The 22,787-nt window shown below is 40.4% G+C and overlaps 1 protein-coding gene across 2 annotated transcripts in view; it reads right to left on the bottom strand.

Annotated features, from left to right (window-relative positions):
• fndc4a (fibronectin type III domain containing 4a) overlaps positions 1 to 22,708 on the bottom strand; it is a 35,836-nt gene extending 13,128 nt beyond the window's left edge. Inside the window, exons 1-3 of one of the 2 annotated variants that reach the window (XM_034206924.1) lie at positions 22,052 to 22,708; positions 11,919 to 12,014; positions 1,209 to 1,324 (exon numbers count right to left, since the gene is read on the bottom strand). In XM_034206924.1, the coding sequence (XP_034062815.1) occupies positions 1,209 to 1,324; positions 11,919 to 12,012 (210 nt within the window). In that variant the 5' untranslated portion in view covers positions 12,013 to 12,014; positions 22,052 to 22,708. Of the gene's footprint in view, positions 1 to 1,208; positions 1,325 to 8,651; positions 9,262 to 11,918; positions 12,015 to 22,051 lie in introns of those variants that run through there. The other variant, XM_034206925.1, reaches the window with a different exon arrangement.
• Between the last annotated feature and the right edge of the window lie 79 nt (positions 22,709 to 22,787).

Consider the following 22,787-nt stretch of genomic DNA (forward strand, 5'->3'; position numbering starts at 1 on the left):
GGAGAGGGGGCGGGCCGTATCTCTATGTAAATCCTATCGGAATCGGATCGATCAGGCTAAACTAACCTGTAGCTGCTCCGTCCACACTCACAACAATGTCATACAGACATAAATAAAGCAGCGACTGTATTCACCATGACATAGACAGTCTGTGTTTTGTTTATGTTGAACTTTTGTCCAGTTTCTGAACAGATATGAGGAGCTGTGAGCTCTGAGTGTGTGCTAACAGCTAACGGCTGATGTGTTGGGCCAATCACGAAGCGTCATTTCTTGACTGGCAGCAAAACAACCAATCACAGCAGTGCTTCTATGGCTGGCTCTGTCCAATCACAAACAAGAAGTGTTCTCCCTAAGGAATACCCTTTCCGTCCAATGTGAAATGCTGTGGTGTTTTCTGAATTGCTGTTGTGTTTTCTGAAATGCTGTAGTGTTTTCTGAAATGCTGTAGTGTTTTGTGAAATGCTGTGGTGTCTTGCACTTCAGGGCCACCGTACACAGAGATGAAGACACATCTTCATTCATCTGCCTGTGCATATGTGCTAATACTTACTCATTATGCTGGACAAACTCGTGAAATATAGTGTTTGATGAGAATATAAAAACTCCTCTATGGACTTCTGTTAGTGACTATATTATCATTTAATTGTGCGAGTAATATGTTTTCAGTCACTCATACCTATTTTAGCCGTATGTGTTTCACAGGCTGGCATGAACGATGACAGGGTGGGTTACAGATTCCAGGTGCACTTCTTCATACTCGCTGCATAGTGTGCCAACAACATTTCAACTGGACATGACAAAGGCTCAATGCCAAGTCACAAATCTAAAACTAATGCAATTTTCCCTAACGGCCCCTACATACGGCGGCGTGCGTTGAACCTTGCCGGCGGGCATGTCTGACGCTCGACCAAGAACCATGAACATGAATCTCCTGCCCCGGACACACAAGCAGCGGTTTGATTGGCTAGAGCTTGTACTGGCATATGATTCGATTGGCTGACGCTTCCGACAAAGCTTCAAAAGTAGAACATTGCTCTACTTTTGAAGCGAGCAACACGAGCAAGCTCCCACAATGCAGTTTGGCGAAGCGTGACGTCACCCCATTCAAAGTGAATGGGCAGAAGCGTTGAAGCTTCAACGCACGCTGCCGTGGGTTTTTTTCTGCCAACCCTGTTTCGCCATATTCATAATACAAGTTTAGGACTTACCTGTTGTGAGATCGAAAAGCCGATTATTATATCTCCCTCTGGAACTTCCCAGGATACAGTTGCCGAGTCGGCTCGCAGGTGCATGACGGACACATTAACAGGAGCCGGTGGCCGGTCTGACAGAAAGGAAACAGAAATAGACTTTCTGTTAATCCACCAGATATTAAATTATCCAAGCCATATGTGTCCACGCTGCACCTGTTATTCCTTTCATCTCCAGATACCAGCTTTACTGTTTACTGATCCTCTTAGACCAATAAACCATTGGGTTGACATTGAAAACTGTTTTCAAAGGCAGCCTCAGTGTGGCCACTCAAAACAACACAATACTGTATCCGCTCCTCTGACCAAACAATAAGATGAGTAAATTCAAACACCTTCGTTAAGTGTCCTTGTTACTAGCTGTTATAATTGTCTGCTTGCATTTTAAATTAAACCTGCATCAATGTCTCATGTTTGATGTCCTTTATCTTAAACAGCCTTGTCGGTCGAGCTGACCAAAGTAACCATGGTGTTCATTTCATGTCCAACTCACTCAGGTAAGGTTACGTTTCTACATTCTGGTACATTGCAACCATCTATCATGATGTGGTTGCTATTGGAAATGTTGATTGCAAAGTGGGACTAAAGCCTGAGAAGCAAAGGCAGGAGCACCTGAAGGTGACAGATCTAATAAAGCGCCCTATACGTTTTCACAGTCTCCTAACAATAGCTCAGATCAGAGGGACAGATGAAATGGGATTGGCCGTGCCGATGGGGACCTGGAGGCTGTCCTCGGGGTCTAATGGACTCTGTGTGTTGTCGCAGAAAGTGACTGGAGCAATGTTGAGAGGTTAACGTGAGTGGACAGGTCTTGAGATGTCAGATTTGTGAGATATAATGAGAAAATAATAGGGGATCTTATGGCGATCGCATCAGATAAGACAAAGCTTGATGCTTTAATGCTTTTCCTAGTTGTAATTACAGTATCAGAGCTGCTCTGTAACTACCTGTACGATTTTTATACGAAGCTTTCGGTAGCTAGTCAAGGGAATGTTAATTGACAGTACAGTCCATTTGTATTTCAAATGCTCTTATTAACTCGTAGAGCCTGGGCTTGATAACTCATAACACAGTTATCTTGAGATGATAGCCAAAGGCATTTGCTGTACAAGGACAATATTTCATCCCAGCAGTGCACTCCAGAGTAAGAAAGAAAGAGATGAAACACAAAATGATCAAATTGGGAGATATTTCAAATGATTTGCTGTTTTCTACATTGGCCCCTCTCACATCTCTCTCATCTTATCTCCCAAAGTCTGCCCTTTTATCTCTCCCTCCCTCTCTCTTTCTGTTCTTGCACTTCAGTCCGTTTTTATCTCAGAGACAATCAATGTTGGCTTCAGTGTTCGGTGCAAAAGGTGACATTGAGGCAGATCAGAAGACCCTTGGGTCAGGCGGGACTATCAGTCTCTCTGCGGCAGCCCTTGTGGCATTATGAACTGCATAGGGAGGGGTCAAGGTCAAACACTTGGCTCCTTGGGCTCATGACAAGGTCAGAGATTGGTAGTTGAAGGGGAGCGAATGAGCTGAACAAGAGGCCAGAGTAATGCTTAGCCTGTGGTGGAGAGGAAATTAGTGTTCCCACTGTAGAGAGAGCGGAGAGGGGAGGGCCTGGCTTTAAGTATCAAGAGGTTAGGAGGTTACGTCCGTCTCCTTTTGCCCATTTAATGAGTATTATTTATGGATTGTCACAGACCTGGGTGTACGGATTGATCGTGATTTTAAACTAGACAAACAGATTCTTTCAGCCAAGACTTTTAGTAAAGGTCAAGCCTTTCCTTTCTTTTAATGACTTTGAGAAAGTAATACATTGTTTTATATCCACTAAACTGGATTACTGCAATGCTCTGTACATTGAAGTAAGCAAGGCTTCCCTGTCATGCCTACAGCTGGTCCAGAATGCTGCTGCAAGCCTCCTTACAAGGACAGGCAGGCGTGAACATATTACGCCTGTACTCGCCTGGCTACCAGTCAGTTTTAGAATACGATTTAAAATGTTACTGTTTGCATACAAAGCCCTAAACGGTTCAGCCCCACCGTACCTGGCAGATCTTTTAAAACCATACACACCCACACGGTCACTGAGGTCGGCTGACAGATTACTTCGGGTAGTCCCAAAATCAAGGCTAAAGCAGCGAGGAGACAGAGCCTTTGCTGTTGCAGCTCCAAAATTATGGAACGAATTGCCCCTCCAGGTTAGACTTGCTCCAACTCTGCCTGTTTTTAAATCTCGTTTAAAAACCCACTTCTTTTCCCTGGCATTTACAGGCCAGGTGTTACACTTGTGCTTTTATATTTGGGTTGTTATCTTACTAGTGTTTGGTACTGTTTTTACGTCATGGAGGAGAGTTTTTCAGTCTGTGGCTTCTGATCTGCTTTCATTGTCTCGTGTTTTACATTTGTTTCATGTCCTGTCTGTTTTGTATGTGTTTATGCTATGTTTTTATACAGTTGTTGATGTACAGCACTTTGTTCAACTCTGTTGTTTTTAAATGTGCTATAGAAATAAAATGGATTGGATTGGATTGAAGCAGGTACTTAAGTGTGAAGATAGATGTGCAGAAGGTTAAGAGGGAGCGCAACTCGCATAAAGAATATATTGTCCTTGATCTTTGGAGAGCTACGGGGCTGTGAGTCATACATATATATTCCAGTAATGGCTTCTGTGTCCTTGTTTCTAAATCACTGCTAATGTTTGTGTCACGTACATATGATGAACATGCTAATGATGTTATAATTCAATCTATTATCAGTGAGATAACAAACCAACATGCTAGGATGCTAATTGGCCAACAAAGCCAATCAACAATTCCCTCATAACATGTTGCATATAGCTATATATATATATATATGTAAAAAGATTACACTTCTCTTTATTTTAAAATGCCCACAGAGAACCACCTTGTATTTCTAAAAGCAACATCGAAGTTGTTGTTTTGTAAAATGCATCGTGACCAATACACACTTTGCCAAAAATGATAAAGATAATCATTTGTTTTGGATACAATCTGACTAGTTACCAGTTAACACTATGAAGCTTACATTGCCATTTGTTAGATTGTCATACAGACCACTTCAAAATCAGGTGCAACATTTATCTAAGACAGGACACATTAATGTCTCCTTGTCCTTTGGGTAATGGGGTTGCAGACAGCAAAGCATGTGCAAATATAACAGCCAGTGAGCGTGATGCATCGTCTGTGGCTCATTTGCTGGTGATGGAGCAGGTGACAGGGCAGTTAAAGCAGGCCATCAGTAATGCATGAGTGACGACGCCCTATATGATGCAGTTGCCATTGCAGGTTGTTGAGCAGGTCAATTATATTTTCAACTGGGAGTACCTGGGTAAGGTGACTTTTCCGCACCATAGATGGAAGACTCTTAGCAGCTTTAGCCATTCATTTCATATTCTACAAGCACATTTATTTTTGATTTACGCATAGTTAGTTTATTGGTTAACTATACTGAATATTCACAGCAAAACAGAAGTGATATATTTTCTTTTATGGTCCAATATTCAACATTTTGATTCATGTGCAGTGTTTGGTCGCAAAGCATCTTGGGCAACCATGACACATTGATTAAGCAGAAACTATTAGTTGTGAGTAGAAAATGGGAATAAAACTTGAAGTGGTTATCTGTTACAAATACCTTGGTATCTGGCTTGATGATTGTCTCACTTTTAAACTTTATGTCAATAACCTGCTTAAAAAGCTGAGGGTTAGGCTAGGTTTCTTCTACAGGAACAAGTCCTGTTTCTCGCTTGAGGCCAGGAAAAGGCTAGTCACTGTGACCTTTTTACCTGTGCTGGACTATGGTGATTTGATGTATATGAATGCACCTGCCAATTGCCTGCTCAAGTTAGATGCTGCGTATCACAGTACACTGAGATTTGTGACAAACTGTAAAGCATTAACCCATCACTGTACCCTGTATGCAAGGGCTGGTTTACTTTCACTAACTGTACGGAGGCTCAGTCACTGGTACATTTTTATATACAAAGCCATGTTAGGGAAACTTCCATCCTACATCTGCTCCCTAATCTCACAGAAAATTGTAAGTGGCCACTGCCTGAGATCGAATGCTGTGGTTTTATTAAATGTGCCAACTGCTAGGACTGTCTTAGGGAAGATAGCTTTTAGATGCGCAGCTCCTCTGTCTTGAAATAGTCTGCAAATTAAATGGAAACTGAACAATCTGGTGCCACTAAATGTTTTTAAAGCTCGGTTGGATGCTAGTCAATCGGAAGCTATTGGTACCTGTTTATGTGGATAATTATGTAAATGATGCTGTATGATGTCCTTTTGTTGTTCTATTTATGTTTTTATGTTTCATGTGGAACTACTTGAGCAGGTCTCCCTTGAAAAAGAGATCAATGATCTCAATGGGATTTATCTGTATAAATAAAGGTTTGAAATCCTAATTCTACACATTTCTATAGGGTGCGATAGCAAGTTCAACTGTTATTTTGGCTGCAGTTAGTATCAGTTGCAGATTGATTTAACTTTAACTTCTTTTGAACCCAATTATTTCTATGACTTCCATCTCATGCACTCATTTCCAGTTGAAAGTGTCACAATTTGTTCTGTAACTCAGTTAATGCCCCAAAAAAAGACCTTTACAAACTATATCGAGTCTGACATGATTAAGTGTTCAGCTTGTTATTCTGCAATACATGTTCCAAATGATTGATCAATCACAATAAGAACTCATAAGTCATATTGCTTTCAAATGGAAAACACTGCGCTTTACCAAGGTTGTGCACCATTTTAAAGCTCATATTTCAGTCTCAATTACCTCCAAGCCAGTGACAGTTTAACGGGCTGCATGTAATGCATATAATGGCTGCAGATGTAATATATCCTCTAATATGAAGGCGATAACTCATAACAGCGGCTATGAATGTTCAAACTGCTTCATCCCGATGTGTTTCACAACCCAGTCGTGGGATGTCTAAATGTCCTCTGCACAGCAGGAGGCTGTCGCACATCTGCTCGCAGGCCTATTGCAAATCGCCTGGTAGTGAAAATCTAAAGCAATGTCATGCTGGTTTAATCTCAGCCGCAGCACTGTCTGCCCCCATATTACCTTTGAAGACCATTTTTTCTTGTTTCATTGTCAAATTTCATTCCCGTCTGAGATCCTGCCTTTCTTTCTCATGTGATGCTATGTGGGAGGGAACAGTGACTTAATGTGGTCTTTGATTAAATCTTCAGTAGTGTCTATCTAGTGCAACTGTTTGAAGTAGCTATGGAGATGGATACAGATGGAAGGACTTGTCCAGCCAGGCGTGGCCAAGTCCTGCTTGTCTCGTCTATTTTAGAGCCTCTCCACTGTAGATGCACTTACAGTACTGTCCCTCCCTTTAGGTACACTCTGTCTTTTTGTCAATGACTCAGAGGCTGAGATATGTCCGTTTGGACCAGGTGCTAGTCTAAGGTGAATGTAATCAATGGGCAAACCCAGAGCATTTCAAGCCGCAAGCTAACATTTATGATTCTAATATTGTTAAGTCAAGCGTTTAGGAGCAGAATTATTGTTTACAGAGTTTGTAGCATTGATTTTATTGGCTCCAGCTCAGTGTTTACTGGTTAGACAGATGGCGAAAACAAGACACCAACAAGTGTGAGCCCTCTAAAACAGATACAAGATAAATAGTCCAGTTTTTCCACACACCATAGTCTGTATTTTTGTTTAAATGTCTACCATGTGACAGCAGATACAATTATTACAACTCTGATGGATTCTGCGCTAATACCAAACGTCTATTTGTCAAAAATGTGTCACCAGGTTTATGAACAGCAGATTGCCAATTTCAAGAATGACATGAGCCTCGCCATCCAGATAAATCCAATAAAATCTAATTCATGTTTGCCGAGCGCCGGTGGTAAGTGGGATTCATTTTCTAGCTTGTTTTCAGACTGTAAATATTGTTACCTGCATTCAAGTACATCTTGTGAGGTTGGAAAAAGAGAAATCAAAGACCTTGTTTGGGTTAGAAAGACCTTGTGGCATCATGGTTTTCTTTTTCTCAACGATTTGTTATAAAGGAAGCAAAAATATTCACTTGAAGTCATGAATATCTGGTTAAGTTGCATGCTTAATGGATGAAATGAAAACGAATTGACATTACTCTAATAGAAAAAATTGTAAGCAGATTTTAATGATTGAAGAAGGTCTAAACTGAAAATGTTCCCTTTTCTCAATGCTGTATAGATATCATTATGAACCAAAGAAGCTTACAATTAATTGATAGAATCCACTGAATGTGAATCCCATCATCTCATGACTGCAGCTGGCAGTAACAAATTCAACATTTATTAGTTTGCTTTGAAGCTCATTGCAACCGCCACATTTATATTTATGAGTGCCATGTTTATTATTTTAACAGTGGCTTTTCCTGCTCTTGACAGCCCCATGCAGAACTGAACTGAGATCAGAAAGGTGTTTTGCATTTCACATATCAGCGCAGACTATGACAAAAGCTCAGAATATTTGTATCAGGCACACACCCACAGAGAAAACGGTGAAGTGCCAATCTGATTTTCTCAAGGCGCTATCACATGTAAGTCTCAGTTCCCTTGAGAGGCAAGGGAGAAAGTGATAGAGGTAGATAAAAAGACAGAGATGCTGGAGATGCACGCATAAAGAGGCAGATAGAAATATTTCTGCTACAGAAATAAAAACTGTTCATTAAAGCAAATCTGAAACTCAGCTTGCAATGGAAATAATGCAGAAGTATATAATTGGTGCTCATACTGAAAAATAAGACCACCTACAGTTGACAAGCAATCTCTCTCTTTCATGTTTCTATGGCACATTATTATAAGAAAGTGATGCCCCTGTATATTTTGGTCACTTATGAGAGCCTTTACGCATTTTCACATTGTTCAATAACGCAGTGATTTAACAATTTGTCAAACAAATGAGAAAAAGTGTCTTGCAAGTAATCAGGCAACGAAAAAAGGCTGGATGTGGCTTTAGTGCAGATTTACTTTATAAGACATTGTAGGTTTCATGCTTTAAATAAGCTTTTTTTTTACAAGATGCATAAATAGGGCCAACTGCCAAGGTTATACTAAAGGTTATTATATATTTGTGAATGCAAAATAAATAAACACAATGTCCTTTTTTTGTCAAAAGGTTAAAACAGGTTATCTTGTAATCTGACATGTGGTTAAACAGGGGTTAAGGGACGAGTTACAGTAGACCTTTGCGTAGAAACATATTTCATATCTTGTTTAATGTGAATAAAGTGAATCATCAGGTGCAGATTACATTCCAAGAAAAAGCCTCGTTATCGCAGTGGCAGCTTTATAACACTTAGAGCATGGCTAATGGCACATTTTACAAGGCTACAATCATTGATTTGACTCCTCTGCTGTAGAGGCGTTCACTTACTTGCTCCTACCAAGAACATGCCGCTGCCAAAAAGCAACAGGACCACGGAGTTGACCAAAACAAGCAGGCGAGCCATTTCTCGAAGGGTATCGCTGCTCCTCTTAGAATAAATTGCAGATATCCTACGCTTGAAGGGCAACTAATTCACAGCTGTTCATTTTCTTTGATGAATGAATGAACAGTCACTGGCTGTTTCGGGGTCGAGGTGGTCAGTAAATAGATAGCCAGTGAAAGAACGTGACAAATGATGTGTTCAGGAACATGTTGCCGAAGCGGATTCTTCATTTAGGTTTTAAATCCACAAGTCCTTAAAATGTGTTGTCGAAAGTGTAGACGTCCATCATCCTCGAGAGCTCATATGAAACAGGGAAAGGATGACGCTCGCGGGCTCGTCGGTCCCCTCACCGCGGGGCCATTCAGCAGCATGGACAGCGCCTTAAGTTAAAATTCACCGTGCCTTTTAGCGTTCCGCAGACCAGTGTTCACGGCTGGTTGCGGGGATGGTCATCACTGCAGTGCTTTCTTGATCTAGAAGCCATGAGACCCTCGCAATTAGCATTTCAGCTCAAATGCATGCGCAGCACACCGTGATTAATGCTCCACGTGCCAGCAGCGGCTCTGCTGCCTATCTGCTCACACGGCTGCTTGAACATTTCCTCAACAAAATAAGCTAATATGTAGCTTAATAAGTAGTGTTTTAATGTTGTGTTGAATAGAGGCGGTCACTTGGTGAACATATTGTAACATATTGATCCGTCAGAGTTTGTTTGCAATGTGCCACTGTTTTGATTATTACACCCATTTGTATCATACAGATGCAGGACATGCACACGCCTGTTACCGACAGGTAACAGGCGAAACTCTCTAGTCTTATTAATTTAAGCCTTTTCTTATTAAAAATATCGAGTCTGACATGATTACGTGTTCAGCTCAAAAATATGCATTCATTCACAAACTAAATCAGGACACCTTTAAAGTTTTACGTCCGATTCGCTCCTTTTTTCCTCTCACACAGCTCCAGTTTGGGCCAATATTGGCCTGTCATCAGATTACATTTGTATTTGCTGCTGTAGCGGAAGTTTAGTGAAATTATTTTTGATTAAATACTCCAAATCTCCACCCTCCATAATTGCACTTGCTTCAGTTGCTTGCTACTTTCTAACGGCGGTGATGATGACAGTTACAGACAGTACTGAAGTTGATGCGATTTGATTGGATTGTGAGGGAAACCAGCCGCCTCTGGCTTCCCTTGGCATGGCCCTGACCCAGGGCCGAATTCACCATATACATTGGGGGACACACATCCCCCCCAATATTCAGATACGCTCAAAATGTCCCCCCAAGTATAGCCTAACTGATATAAAACAATTAAAATAAAGTTGCTATTTTATGACTTTTTTATTTTGGCTATTTGTATAGGCCTACTTGAAAATCTTTATTTTCTGTTATTGTGAACTTCACCAAAATGATATATTATTTTCATATGTAAATTGGTTCCGCCTTTGTTTGTTCATGCATACCTTTATTTTGTAGCCTACCTGGGGGGTGTATTTCGCTGTCGCACGTCCGAGTCCAGCCTCAGTTAGCATTGATGCTCCAAGCAGGTCGGTCATGTTTTAATTTGCCCTCCATCAGTTCTGGTATCTTTTTCTAGTTATCCCTAAACTATATTATTTTATTTCGTATGGTAATGTTAATGAACCCTCCGGTTTAGCTTCTTTGTGTAAATAACTTGTAGTTCTGATGTTAAAAAAAAGTGAGTCCGTGGCCCGTGATGGCGGGTGTTATAAATTAGATTGCATAATCGTTTTTCTTCATATTTTATGTATTTTTCATTGTTTGTTCAATACTAGAAAGGTAAAAGTCCCACAAATGAACTGTGATGGGATTTGTTTTCTCTCACCAGTGAAGGTAAATGTTGATTTTAAAGATGAGATTTGTTTGTTTGTGCAATGCCGAGATCTCATGACCATTATTCTATTATGTATTTGTTCTCTAGTCGAATCTCAGGTTTAACATTAATTATAACGGTGCTATAACGGTCTGTTTGTATTGACAAGATGTGCTATTCACGCGGCACACCTGATGGCGGGTGTTATAAAAGATATTCCATAATCGGTTTTCTTCATATTTTTTAAGTAGGCTATTTTTCATTGTTTGTTCAGTACTAAAAGGTCCAAGATGTCCCACAATTGAATTTAATATTCATTTGACATGTAATATGTAATATATCGTAAAGCGCTTCATGGGAGTAATTGTGGGATGATACATTTTCAAAGTATCACGATATGTATCGGTTGAGTATCGGTATCGTTCAGTGGTATCGGTATCGTAAAAAAGTCAACGATATGCATCCCTACCCCGGACCCCCCTAGAGGAGGTTAGGGCTACCACCTGCCCACACCCCCCGTCAAATTGTCCCACCCACATTGAGGATGCTTCCATACGCGCATGCCTGAGACACAGTTTTGTGAATATTGTTGTTTTTTGCCCCCACGGGCTGGGGCATGGGGTTTAACAGGTTTTAAAGTATCCCATGTGTTAGTGATTTTTTATATATTTGCCTTTAGAATGGCAGTAAATTAGTATTCAAATTCTAATCACATTTTTTGGTCCCCCCCCAAATCATTATAATGACCTGCAACATTAATATGATGACTTTTCATTATAATACAATAATACATAGCACTCTGCAGTCTGCACACTGAGTACTTTAAAAGTCTCCTATTATTCTGTTTCTCATCAATATAGCACAGGTCTCAGATATATACAGAACCTGTCTCTGATTGGCTGAAACACCAAACAGATCATTGCAGCATCCCATAATCCCCTCTGTTTCAGCCCTGTTTCTAAAGTGATGATTCTCTGTCTGTTACTTTAGATGAAAATAAGGAGCCCCTCCCCACGCCCCTCTGAGAGATATTTGGTTAAAAATAACACAATGGTGCTCTGGGAGGATATTCAGGTGATAAGGAGGGGGGGGGGTTACCTAGGTTGCTGATTGGCTAATGGTTACACAAGACAAAACATCGTTATGACATCATAAAGTGGCCAAAATCTGATCAGCTCATTTTCAGACAGGTTTTTATATAAATGGATCAGGACAAAAAGAGAGAGATTCTTTTTTCCTGAAACGTTCAGAGTCTCTTTACACAGAGGGGACACATGTTGATGTAGAAGAGACATGAACAAGTGGATTTTGCAGAATAGGGGACCTTTAACTCTGTTTTAACACAGACAGGTACAGACAGAGAGACAGACAGGTACCTGTGCAGGTAGAGCATCGAGCTCCTCCAGCAGGTCTCTCTTGATGTCGTCCACCGGCCCCTCTCTCTCCAGCTTCCCCCCAAGACTCCACCATTTCTGCAGGAGACATCAATCACATTAACACCTGTTGTCCTTCCTGGTGGTCCAATCAGAGCTGCTGCCTTCATCAGGTGATCTCCATGTGATAATTCAAGCCCTTAGGATCAGTAAGTACTCCTATCTGTTACTTGAGTAAAAGTAGAAGTAGTTATGATGATAAACTGAAGCATTTTCAAAATCAACCCAATTAACTGAGTTTTAAATCGTCCTACTTAGTTTATAAGGAAATTATTAAGAGGAACAAATTAAATGATTTGAAAATTATATCTATGTAGGTGCTGATGCTGTTGGCGGTTCTAGTGTTAACATACATTTTAAATTAAATATGTGTAATGGGAGAGTGTTGTCTGGTTGGTTGGTTGGTTGGGTGTGGAGGAGGGAGGTTCCTAGAGGGAGAGACGGGGAATGCTAGGAGAGAACTAACGGGGTATGTGACGGAGATTAAGAACTTAACAGAGTTAGTAGATTGTGTTGGCGCAGTTATGGCCGACAGTAACGATACGATACGACACGATATTACTTTATTTGTCAGATCAAGTCTGAAATTTGACTTGCGTCACAGCAGCTCCATGTCCAACACCAATAGACAAATATCCAGACAAAAATACATGAAACACAAACAACAAACATTTAACATAACAGCACAATCAGTGAGAGAAAAGCTGCTCAAAGAGCCTTCAGCGTGCATTTGATCTAGGATTCAGCTCTGTATATACTGTGAGGATTGACTGATGCACAAAGGAGTGCTTCAGTCTGACTTTATTGAATCGTGGGACCCTGTATCTCCGATTAGATGGTAGCAGTTCATATTCACTGTTCAGAACATGGTTTGGGTCAGAGATGATGTTGTTGGACAGCCTCACTAGGTTGTTATGCTGAGTCATAGAGTCTCTGACAGGGTTGACCAACACTCTTTGAGCAGATTTTTAACAGGTGGAGCAGTTTTGATTTTAAAGCTGCTGACAAACACTTGTACCAGGTAGTATTGCAGTACTGTAGAATGGACATGATCACAGATGTAAAGAACAACAGAAGAATTTCTCTGCTCGCCCCAAAAGACCTAAGACGGCGGAGAAAATAAATTCTTTGTTTTGTCCTTTTGCACAGATATTCAATGTGATCCTTCCATGACAGCAGATGGTCAATCATTACACCCAAGTATTTGTATGAAACTCCCTGCTTGATTTCATCTGTATGGATGACAATGAGGACTTTATGGGAGTCAGATGGTGAGCCATTTCCTCAGTTTTCTTGGTGTTGATCTCAAGAGCATGTTATCAGTCCACTGAGAACCTGTGATCTTCATAATAAACTCCCGGATAAAGGACAGGCAAAGCCTCCCTGTGTTTCTATAGCGAGACGCTACAATATGTTCTATGCCTAACAGAAAAGAGCAATATAACACACAATTAATGCTTTACTAATGCTCTAGCTAGCTTATTCACTAAACTAGTTTTCAAAGATGTTATTGTCATTCAAAAGCTACAATGTAGTTATGGCAGTTTATTCTAAGTCCTAGGCTCTTTCAACAACGCAACATAAATATATACAAGACAGAAAACAATACAACACTAAAAAGTAGTGCAAACAAATAAATAAAATATAATAGTGCAAGAGAATGTTGCAAGTGACCAATGTGCAGGTAAATACGTAAGAAGTACACTTTATACATGTAAAAAGGAATAAGATGAGGTTAAATTAAATACTGTAGAAGGATAAAATACTGCTTATTTTAGGTATGAATAAATAACTTGTGAGAATGTGTTGTATTCAGCCAACCCCCCTGTCATATGTTATGTATAGAAAGCTCAGACAGACGCTTTCATATTTTATCAGCAACACAAGAAGCTAATATTTACCCCAACAAAGTGAAGAATGTTGACATTAGGGACTGTTTTCATTCACTAAATCAAAATCTGTTCCAAGGCTTGCAGAAAAGAAAATTAAACACAAAATAGATGCTTTATAATTGCTCTACTTTATACACTAAACCATTGGTAAGAAATGGGTTTTAGCCAATCCCCCTGTTAAGTGTTCTGTATAGCCCAGTGGCTTCCCAGCTAGAAATGTTTGGTTCTAAAAACATTCTGAGAATGTTAGTCATTGTTCTAGGAAGGTTTTCAGCGGGAAGTTTTTGTTTGGTTTCCAGAACGTTCTTCTGAAAGGTAGGATAACGCTCTCTAAAAACATTCTTAAAATGTTTTTGCTAACATTGTTAGAACATTATGCCCTACTGTTCTTTAAACATTTTCAGCTGCAAGTTAGATTGTTTATGTTGCCAGAATGTTATTATTTTAGAGAAGGATAACATGGTTTATGTTAAAAAAAGTATGCAAATGTTCTGTGGTAACAATTTACTAACCCACTAACAGGGGTTTCAGGGACGGGCAGTGATTTTCTAAGTGTTATTCGATCCATATGACCATAGAGATATGTGCATAAACAACAAAAACACTTGGGGTATAATGTTCGAACAATGTTATCACCAAACATTTTAAGAATGTTTTTAGAGAACGTTATCCTACCTTTCAGAAGAACATTCTAGGAACCAAAATAAAACTTCTAGATGAAACATTCCTAGAACAATGAATGGTAACATTCTCAGAATGTTTTTAGAACAATGTCTAGCTGGGAACTCAGACATGCCTACGCAAACGTGCAATATCATGAATTACGTGCTTGTTTTTTTCTAAAAAGGAAAATGTGGTGACATCAGATTTCTTTTAAACATCCTTTTCAAACAAATGCAGCAAGTTTGTTTTTTAAAGCGCACTACAAATAAATCTGACGTTGACCATGACCATGTTAATATTTCACATCACAGGAACATTTTATAAAAAAAGAATAACCTCCTGAAAACATTATCCAAATGTTGCTTTCAAAATGTTCTTCTTTGGTTATCATGTAACATTGAGGGACCGTTTTATAAAGAACATCTTTAATGTGTTAAATGTTCCCAACAACGTCCAAAACACATCCTTAGAATGTTGGAGGCAAAACGTTCCACCTTTGTTAACATATCACATTAAAGGAACGTTTTATAAATAAACTTTCTGTCATCTCAGGCCTCAATAACATCCTGAAAACATCCTCTGAATGTTGCAGTTAAAACATTATGTCTTAGTTAACCTTAAACCTTATAGGAACATTATTTGAAAAAATAAACATCCTAAAAAGGTTCTTTGAACATCAGATTAAAACGTTTCTTTAAAACCTTATTAGAACCAATAGGTAACGTTAGCCAAAGTTGTGAGAACGTTCCCCGCTAGCTGGGTTCTCACCCATCATGCAGTGCACAGCCCCGCCTAAGACTCCCCATGTTATCAGGAAGATGAATCATGTTGATAGGCTGAGGGCATTGCCCCATGAGACAAGCGTTCCACATCAAATTGCTTGTCTAAGGGGAATCTGCAGGCTACTTTATTCATGACACGGCGTAGAAGTCATTAAATATGGGAGACTTATGGACGAATTAGGAATCAGAAGATGGATGCAACGGATATGGAAATCAAATCATGCAAATATTAGTTTATAACTGCATAAGAGCAGATAAGTAACTCCCAAGTCACTCAGAAGCATGTTGATCCTTTTAAAAGTGTATTTCTACATGTTTGTCTGTGAAATTAAAGATTTTGGTGGTCAGGAAAAGATTGTTAAAAAGATCCCCCTCCCCTTCTCTGAGGTGTTGCCATGGTTTCAATGTGCTCAGTGTGAGCTAGAGCAGATAAAAGCTTTTATAAAAGCATTTAAGACAGATATGAAATACTGGAGTTACCATGACAGCTGTCTATTTCTAGCTTTGGTATTTAGCTCAATAGCAGACACTGAAATATGGGGTATTGTGGTGACCACTCAATGTGTTTTGACCTTTGGTGTTGAGTTTCTTTTCAGAGATGTAAAGTCTATGGCTGCAGTCGAATAGTCCATTTAGCTTAGGAACCTTCCTAACCGAGTGAAATGACCCGGAAACCTGTAACTCTGTTAATATAAAACCCACACTGCTCAAACTTCGTTACTGTTCCTAAAATTGGTATATTTATTTATTTTGAGGCGTGGGGAATGAAGAGAAAAAAATATATGAGCATTTTATGAGCATGGGATTTTGACCCCTCATATAAACATATGCATAATGCTGCGCTATACTTTGCGGCCACAAGCCGTTGCCAAGCAACGCTTATTGTTTACGTGTCCTATGATAAGCAGGCAGTCATATAATTTACTAGAACTAGCTAGATCTGATAGATTTGGACATAAACGCGAGTGAAGTATAACCGGACGCGAGAGAGATCAGAGATCAGCTGCTGCCGGCCGAGAACACGCAGCTCTGCATGATCACAGCTCCCCCGCTGTGACGGACCGTTGAGTGGAGCAAAATGAAATAGGCTAAGAGGACATATATCTGTAATAAGACTAAGTTACTGCCTTGCTGGAAGTGTATTTGTAAACCTCTTAGGCTCAACTCCATGATATACAGTACATCTGCTAATATATTCCTGTGAAAAAAGGCAACAGACTCAAACTTCTCACATTAATCAACAGATTGAAGAACATACAGAACAAGAACATCTCTCTGCTTAACTGTTTCCAATATTAAAAATGTATTCATTAGATAACTTTATCTGCCTTTATATAATATCCCTTCTTAATCAAAATGCAGCAAAGAGATGTAAACGCAAATGATTTGCATCCAATCTTGTTGCAGAGCGTAGGAATATCCCTGCTCTGATTTCTGGAAACGGAAAAGCAGTTTTTATTGCTTATGGATTATCAGAACATTTCAAAGGGGACACAGACACATTGGATTAACCTATGGATTAACTACAACATCGTTTTTATCGTTTGAATGCCATTGAAGACCAGTTTGGACCAGACCTAAGACCAAGGTAAACCACGTTTTGGGCTACCTAGCGCCACATGTTTTGATGTAGGTTTTTGTTATTTTCTCCTCGAATTTGTAATCTTTGAGTGTTGAGGTGGGTACCATTATATTCTGTGTCTCCTTACGATCATACACAATGTGTTGATTGTGCAGCTAGGATAAGTAATAAGGGTGCTAGGAGTGATTTTCGGTGCAGTAATAGGTTAGCATTTTTCGCTCGGGGCTAATCCAGAGGCTCACTGTTAGCATTTTGAGTTTTGTTTTTTTTTTAAATGAAAAAGATCAGTTAAATTAGTTTTTTTCCGTTATATTGATATAAAACATTCATAGTTTATTAAATATGAAGGTTCCTTAGACGTTGTTTCCTGCAAATTACGCGATTTCGGACCCGGATACGGGTCCGTGGGGCTTAAAAGGGAGCAATGCTATGTTTAAAACCCTCCTCGACAGAAAAAAGTCAAGGAAATAAAACTTTGTATTACTGTAGGAGCAAAAAAGCCCATAATGTTCGGTTTTTGCTGAGTAAGAAACAACAGTAAAAAAAAGTCCAACTCGGAGAACAGATTAATTTATAGTATAGTCTATGTACAAAAAGACTCTAGGTAATATGTCTTAGAATATATACAATGTAATCTGTAAGTCTTTTTAGAGATGTGTTATACGTGCAAATAACTGATAATGACAAAACTATCCTCCATCTCTTGGTTTTATGGTAAAAGGCTCATTTTGCAAAATGTTTCGCAGACATCTTCTGTCATCGTTTTCAAGAGCCCTCACATCTATTGGACCAAACACTGGTGATCGATGGACGCCATTAATATAATGACATCAAAGCCCAGGAGAGGACACATGTGTATGAGGAGCATAATCTCAATTGGACAACATTGAAAACAGCAACATTACTGGAAGATGAAAGCACATCTCTTTTCATCTGTGCTGGATGTGCTCGTCTTTATCTCAGAGAGCAGGGTTACCCTCAGAAGACACTAATGATGTGTTGCCTTCTGCAGGGATCACTCATCAATCTGTGCGTGAGCCATCGTTTCCCATCGTTTCCCGTCATTATGTGTCTAAGGCAGCTGTGATGAACAATAGGAGGGGAGAGAGGATGATTAAGCCCACCAACCTTTACCCCACATGTCTTGTCATCTTGTGTTAACATCACGGCTCATTTCAAGGTGATGCCTATCAATCACACGGCAGCGTGAGACGTGATGAATGCTTCTTCCCTCAATTCACCAACTGACTGACGGATGTTATTATGATCTGACCCTGTGGGGAAGCTTTTGAGAATAGTGAACAAATATTGGCTTCATAGCATTCACAGTATGTTGAACTGGATGTAAATATTTAGCTTATGCTCGATAGATTGATTCTTAGCATATTTAATGGGTAATTCACCACTGGCGTAAACAGCAGAATTATCTGATAAAGATGCACATGAAGAATGGGTGAAGGCAAAATATCGTATAAGAATTACCTGTATGCTTGTACTTATCTTGAGTGCCTACCAACAGAGGTGGAAAGTGCATTTACTAAATAAGTTGTGGGTAGGTGGGGTATGTAATTTTGGGGAAACCAGCTCGAGTACGCTAGAATTTGAAAGCACACAACCGGAAAAAATCTGCCTCTTCCTTCAGACTTCCTTACAGAGCACCTCCTCCAACACACACGAAGCGCACATGACCAATGAGGGCACGAGATAAGTTTGTGCACGAGATGGAAGGCTAACAGGCAGGTAGGCCATCCAGTTACTTTAGCCGGGCCGGCTAAAATGATTGGTCGTGCTTTTTACAGTGCTACGGCTTCCACAGATGAATTTTTTTATGTATTTATTGTCAAAGCATTTAATATATTCATTGCTATCGGGATGTTAAGAGCATTCCATGGAATATAACAAAAAGTGTTTCTGAAATAAATTACATACCCCACCTTTAAGTACCAATTAGAGAGACTTGTACTTTTTACGAGTATTTCCATGTTATGCTACTTTGTATTTATACTCCACAATAATTCAAAGGTTAATCGGATTTGATTGATAATGTGAAATATAATCAACCCTTCAATGAGAATTTAGTTACACCTGGATTAACATTCACAAGCTACCCTGCATCATACAAAGTCATTAAAACTAGCTGCACCTTTACTAGCTTTAATAAACACAATAATGCATTAGTAATTATAATGAAATGGGCCATTTTGCATAATAAGTACTTTTACTTTTGCACTGTAACTTTTATCCATGTATTTTTTCTTTGAATGTTTATTTTATTATCTTTTATTTTTAATGGCTGATTTTAAATGCCATTTTCTTAATGTCTTTCGTTTTTTGTAAAGCACTTTGAATTGCCTTGTGTTGAAAGGTGCTATATAAATAAACTTGCCTTGCCTTGCCTTGCCTTGCCTTGCCTTGCCTTGCCTTGCCTTGCCTTGCCTTGCCTTGCCTTGCCTTGCCTTGCCTTGCCTTGCCTTGCCTTGCTTGCCTTGCCTTGCCTTGCCTTGCCTGCTTGCCTTGCCTTGCCTTGCCTTGCCTTGCCTTGCCTTGCCTTGCCTTGCTTGCCTTGCCTTGCCTTGCCTTGCCTTGCCTTGCCTTGCCTTGCCTGCCTTGTCTTGCCTTGCCTTGCCTTGCCTTGCCTTGCCTTGCCTTGCCTTGCCTTGCCTTGCCTTGCCTTGCCTTGCCTTGCCTTGCCTTGCCTTGCCTTGCCTTGCCTTGCCTTGCCTTGCCTTGCCTTGCCTTGCCTTGCCTTGCCTTGCCTTGCCTTGCCTTGCCTTGCCTGCCTTGCCTTGCCTTGCCTTGCCTTGCCTTGCCTTGCCTTGCCTTGCCTTGCCTTGCCTTGCCTTGCCTTGCCTTGCCTTGCCTTGCCTTGCCTTGGCTTGCCTTGCCTTGCCTTGCCTTGCCTTGCCTTGCCTTGCCTTGCCTTGCCTTGCCTTGCCTTGCCTTGCCTTGCCTTGCCTTGCCTTGCCTTGCCTTGCCTTGCCTTGCCTTGCCTTGCCTTGCCTTGCCTTGCCTTGCCTTGCCTTGCCTTGCCTTGCCTTGCCTTTGCCTTGCCTTGCCTTGCCTTGCCTTGCCTTGCCTTGCCTTGCCTTGCCTTGCCTTGCCTTGCCTTGCCTTGCCTTGCCTTGCCTTGCCTTGCCTTGCCTTGCCTTGCCTTGCCTTGCCTTGCCTTGCCTTGCCTTGCCTTGCCTTGCCTTGCCTTGCCTTGCCTTGCCTTGCCTTGCCTTGCCCCCTTGCCTTGCCTTGCCTTGCCTTGCCTGCCTTGCCTTGCCTTGCCTTGCCTTGCCTTGCTTGCCTTGCCTTGCCTTGCCTTGCCTTGCCTGCCTTGCCTTGCCCTGCCTTGCCTTGCCTTGCCTTGCCTTGCCTTGCCTTGCCTTGCCTTGCCTTGCCTTGCCTTGCCTTGCCTTGCCTTGCCTTGCATTGCCTTGCCTTGCCTTGCCTTGCCTTGCCTTGCCTTGCCTTGCCTTGCCTTGCCTTGCCTTGCCTTGCCTTGCCTTGCCTTGCCTTGCCTTGCCTTTGCCTTGCCTTGCCTTGCCTGCCTTGCCTTGCCTTGCCTTGCCTGCTTGCCTTGCCTTGCCTTGCCTTGCCTTGCCTTGCCTTGCCTTGCCTTGCCTTGCCTTGCCTTGCCTTGCCTTGCCTTGCCTTGCCTTGCCTTGCCTTACTTTTGTACTTTTACTTGAGTAATCTTTTGAATGCAGGGCTTTTACTTGTAACAGACAGAGTATTCCTACACTCTGGTACTTCTACTTTTACTCAAGTACAAGATCTGAGTACTTCTCCCACTTCTGCCTACCAATGCACATATAATAAGACATCACAGTGAGACTTTTGAAGGTTTCAGGAAGTCAGAAACATTGGATTCAACAAGCTATTAAGATGATGCTCCCCTTCCCATGTCACATGCAGGCTCTTTAGAATAAACTGCCCCCCTCTTGATCTATTAACCCATGGCTACCTTTGCAAGCCAATCAGAGCAGAATGCTTTCTCAGGAGCAGTAAATGCCTAAAAAGACAAGCACTTTAACATTTGGACATTCAGACGGTACGAGTAAAATAAAGTGTATTTTTAACATTAAATCATGTTAACATGATCTAATAGAAAGCAAAATACAAAGATGTGCTATTAGATGCCTCGTAAGACGCACAGATAAGATCAAATGAATACAGATTATATCAGTGCGTGACAGTCCGGCCCGGTGGTTAGAGACCACAGCTCACATGTCACGATGCCACATCAGATATGTGAGGTTGATCAAAGTTAGACTCTTTACCAGAACGTTTCATGATATTCCTGAGGAAGTTGTCACAACAAATGTCCACATAATAATGCTGTCGAGTCATTCAGTATTTCTTTTTTTCAAAACACTAATTTAAAGAAAACCTAAATGGTTTGCATCTCAGGAACTTCTATCATTAATATCATAAAATTGCCAAAACATGATGTTGTGAAGTATCATTTTACAAATTGCTTGTGATGGGAAAACTTCACTTTTTCGTGTGAAGTGAGTGAGTTGAATTTATCAGTACTTCACTGTTCTCATTTATCAGGCTCAACAGTCTCTTTACAATTTACAGCAGAGTATGTCATGTGAAACTGTGCAACACTGACCTCTGCAGGAGGACAATGGTGTAAACATCACTGTAACCTGCATTAGAAATGTCACACTTTCCTTTACTAACATGTATGTATTTTGTATTGGCTATGTACGCATCATTTCTGTTGGGAAAACATTAGTCACCATATGACTAAGGGGAAATGTTAATTCCCATAATTGATAAAGATGGGCATCCAAGCCAGTGCAGGGGTTGAAAAGTCCAAACTCACAGTAAAACTGCTTCTATTCTTCAGAAAGATTGATATTACACAGACTGCCAATGTGGCGGCTATCTAACGCTTGCAATGCATTTTAATGAAATTAATGCAAGATGCTGTGACACATAGCTCTCCTCTTGTTGCGTCAGTTGGAAACTCTCCAAAGTGTATGTCATTTCATTTATTTTTCTAAGAGCCCTCAGCTCAGTCATATAAATTACCCTTTGCAATCGCTGTAACAAACTGTTTTGATGATTCAACAGGAAAGCAGGCCAGTGGTACATTAACACCGTCTGTCACCGACTGATCCATAAAATATATCTAGACTTATGGCAGATAACACTTACCGTGATGATGGTGCACTGGTGAATGTATGAATTCGTTTTAGTTTTCTATTAACTTATTCACAGAAGAGTATAATGTTTAACAAAGGAAATGAAAGTCATGAATATTGAAGGTGGTTTACCGACCAACAGATTGAAAAAGAAAAAAGCACAAGCACAAAACAGATATTTTAAACGTAAAGAAAATGTGAACACCTCAACCAGTTTGTCATGGGAGGTCATTCTAGCTGTGTGGCATTTCAGGAATGCTGACTCACACTTCCTGTTTCCTGTCCATTCAGGAAGTGGCTGGGTTTAACCCCTGGCTGCCGCTGCCCTTCCACTCTCTTATCTTCAAGATACTGCCGGCCCCTCCGGATCAAACCCATGCACTGTAATTTAGGAAAGTGAGATGCTTTTAAAAGCTTCCTGTATGCAACTCTTTGTAATCACTCATCACTTTTATATTTTCCTCCATTCACCAATGTAAAAGTTAAAATACCGAACTTTTATTTGGTCTGCAAAAGTGATTACGTGTGATTATTATATTTGTAAGGGATATCCTGTTCATGCAAAGCCTCATTTAGAGTGCCACCTTCTTTAAAATGGTTCAATGCTCTCTGTAGTTGTATGCGTTCTAGAATATTTCATTATAAAAAAGAAATTAAGCCAGTGTTTTAAAATGCCTAGAATACTTAATTCTGATTGGTCAATAAATAATGTCTACAGTTTATTAATAGCAACAATATTTTGTATCAAA

Source organism: Gymnodraco acuticeps, unplaced genomic scaffold (assembly GCF_902827175.1).
Source record: "Gymnodraco acuticeps unplaced genomic scaffold, fGymAcu1.1, whole genome shotgun sequence".
Taxonomy (NCBI): Eukaryota; Metazoa; Chordata; class Actinopteri; order Perciformes; family Bathydraconidae; genus Gymnodraco; species Gymnodraco acuticeps.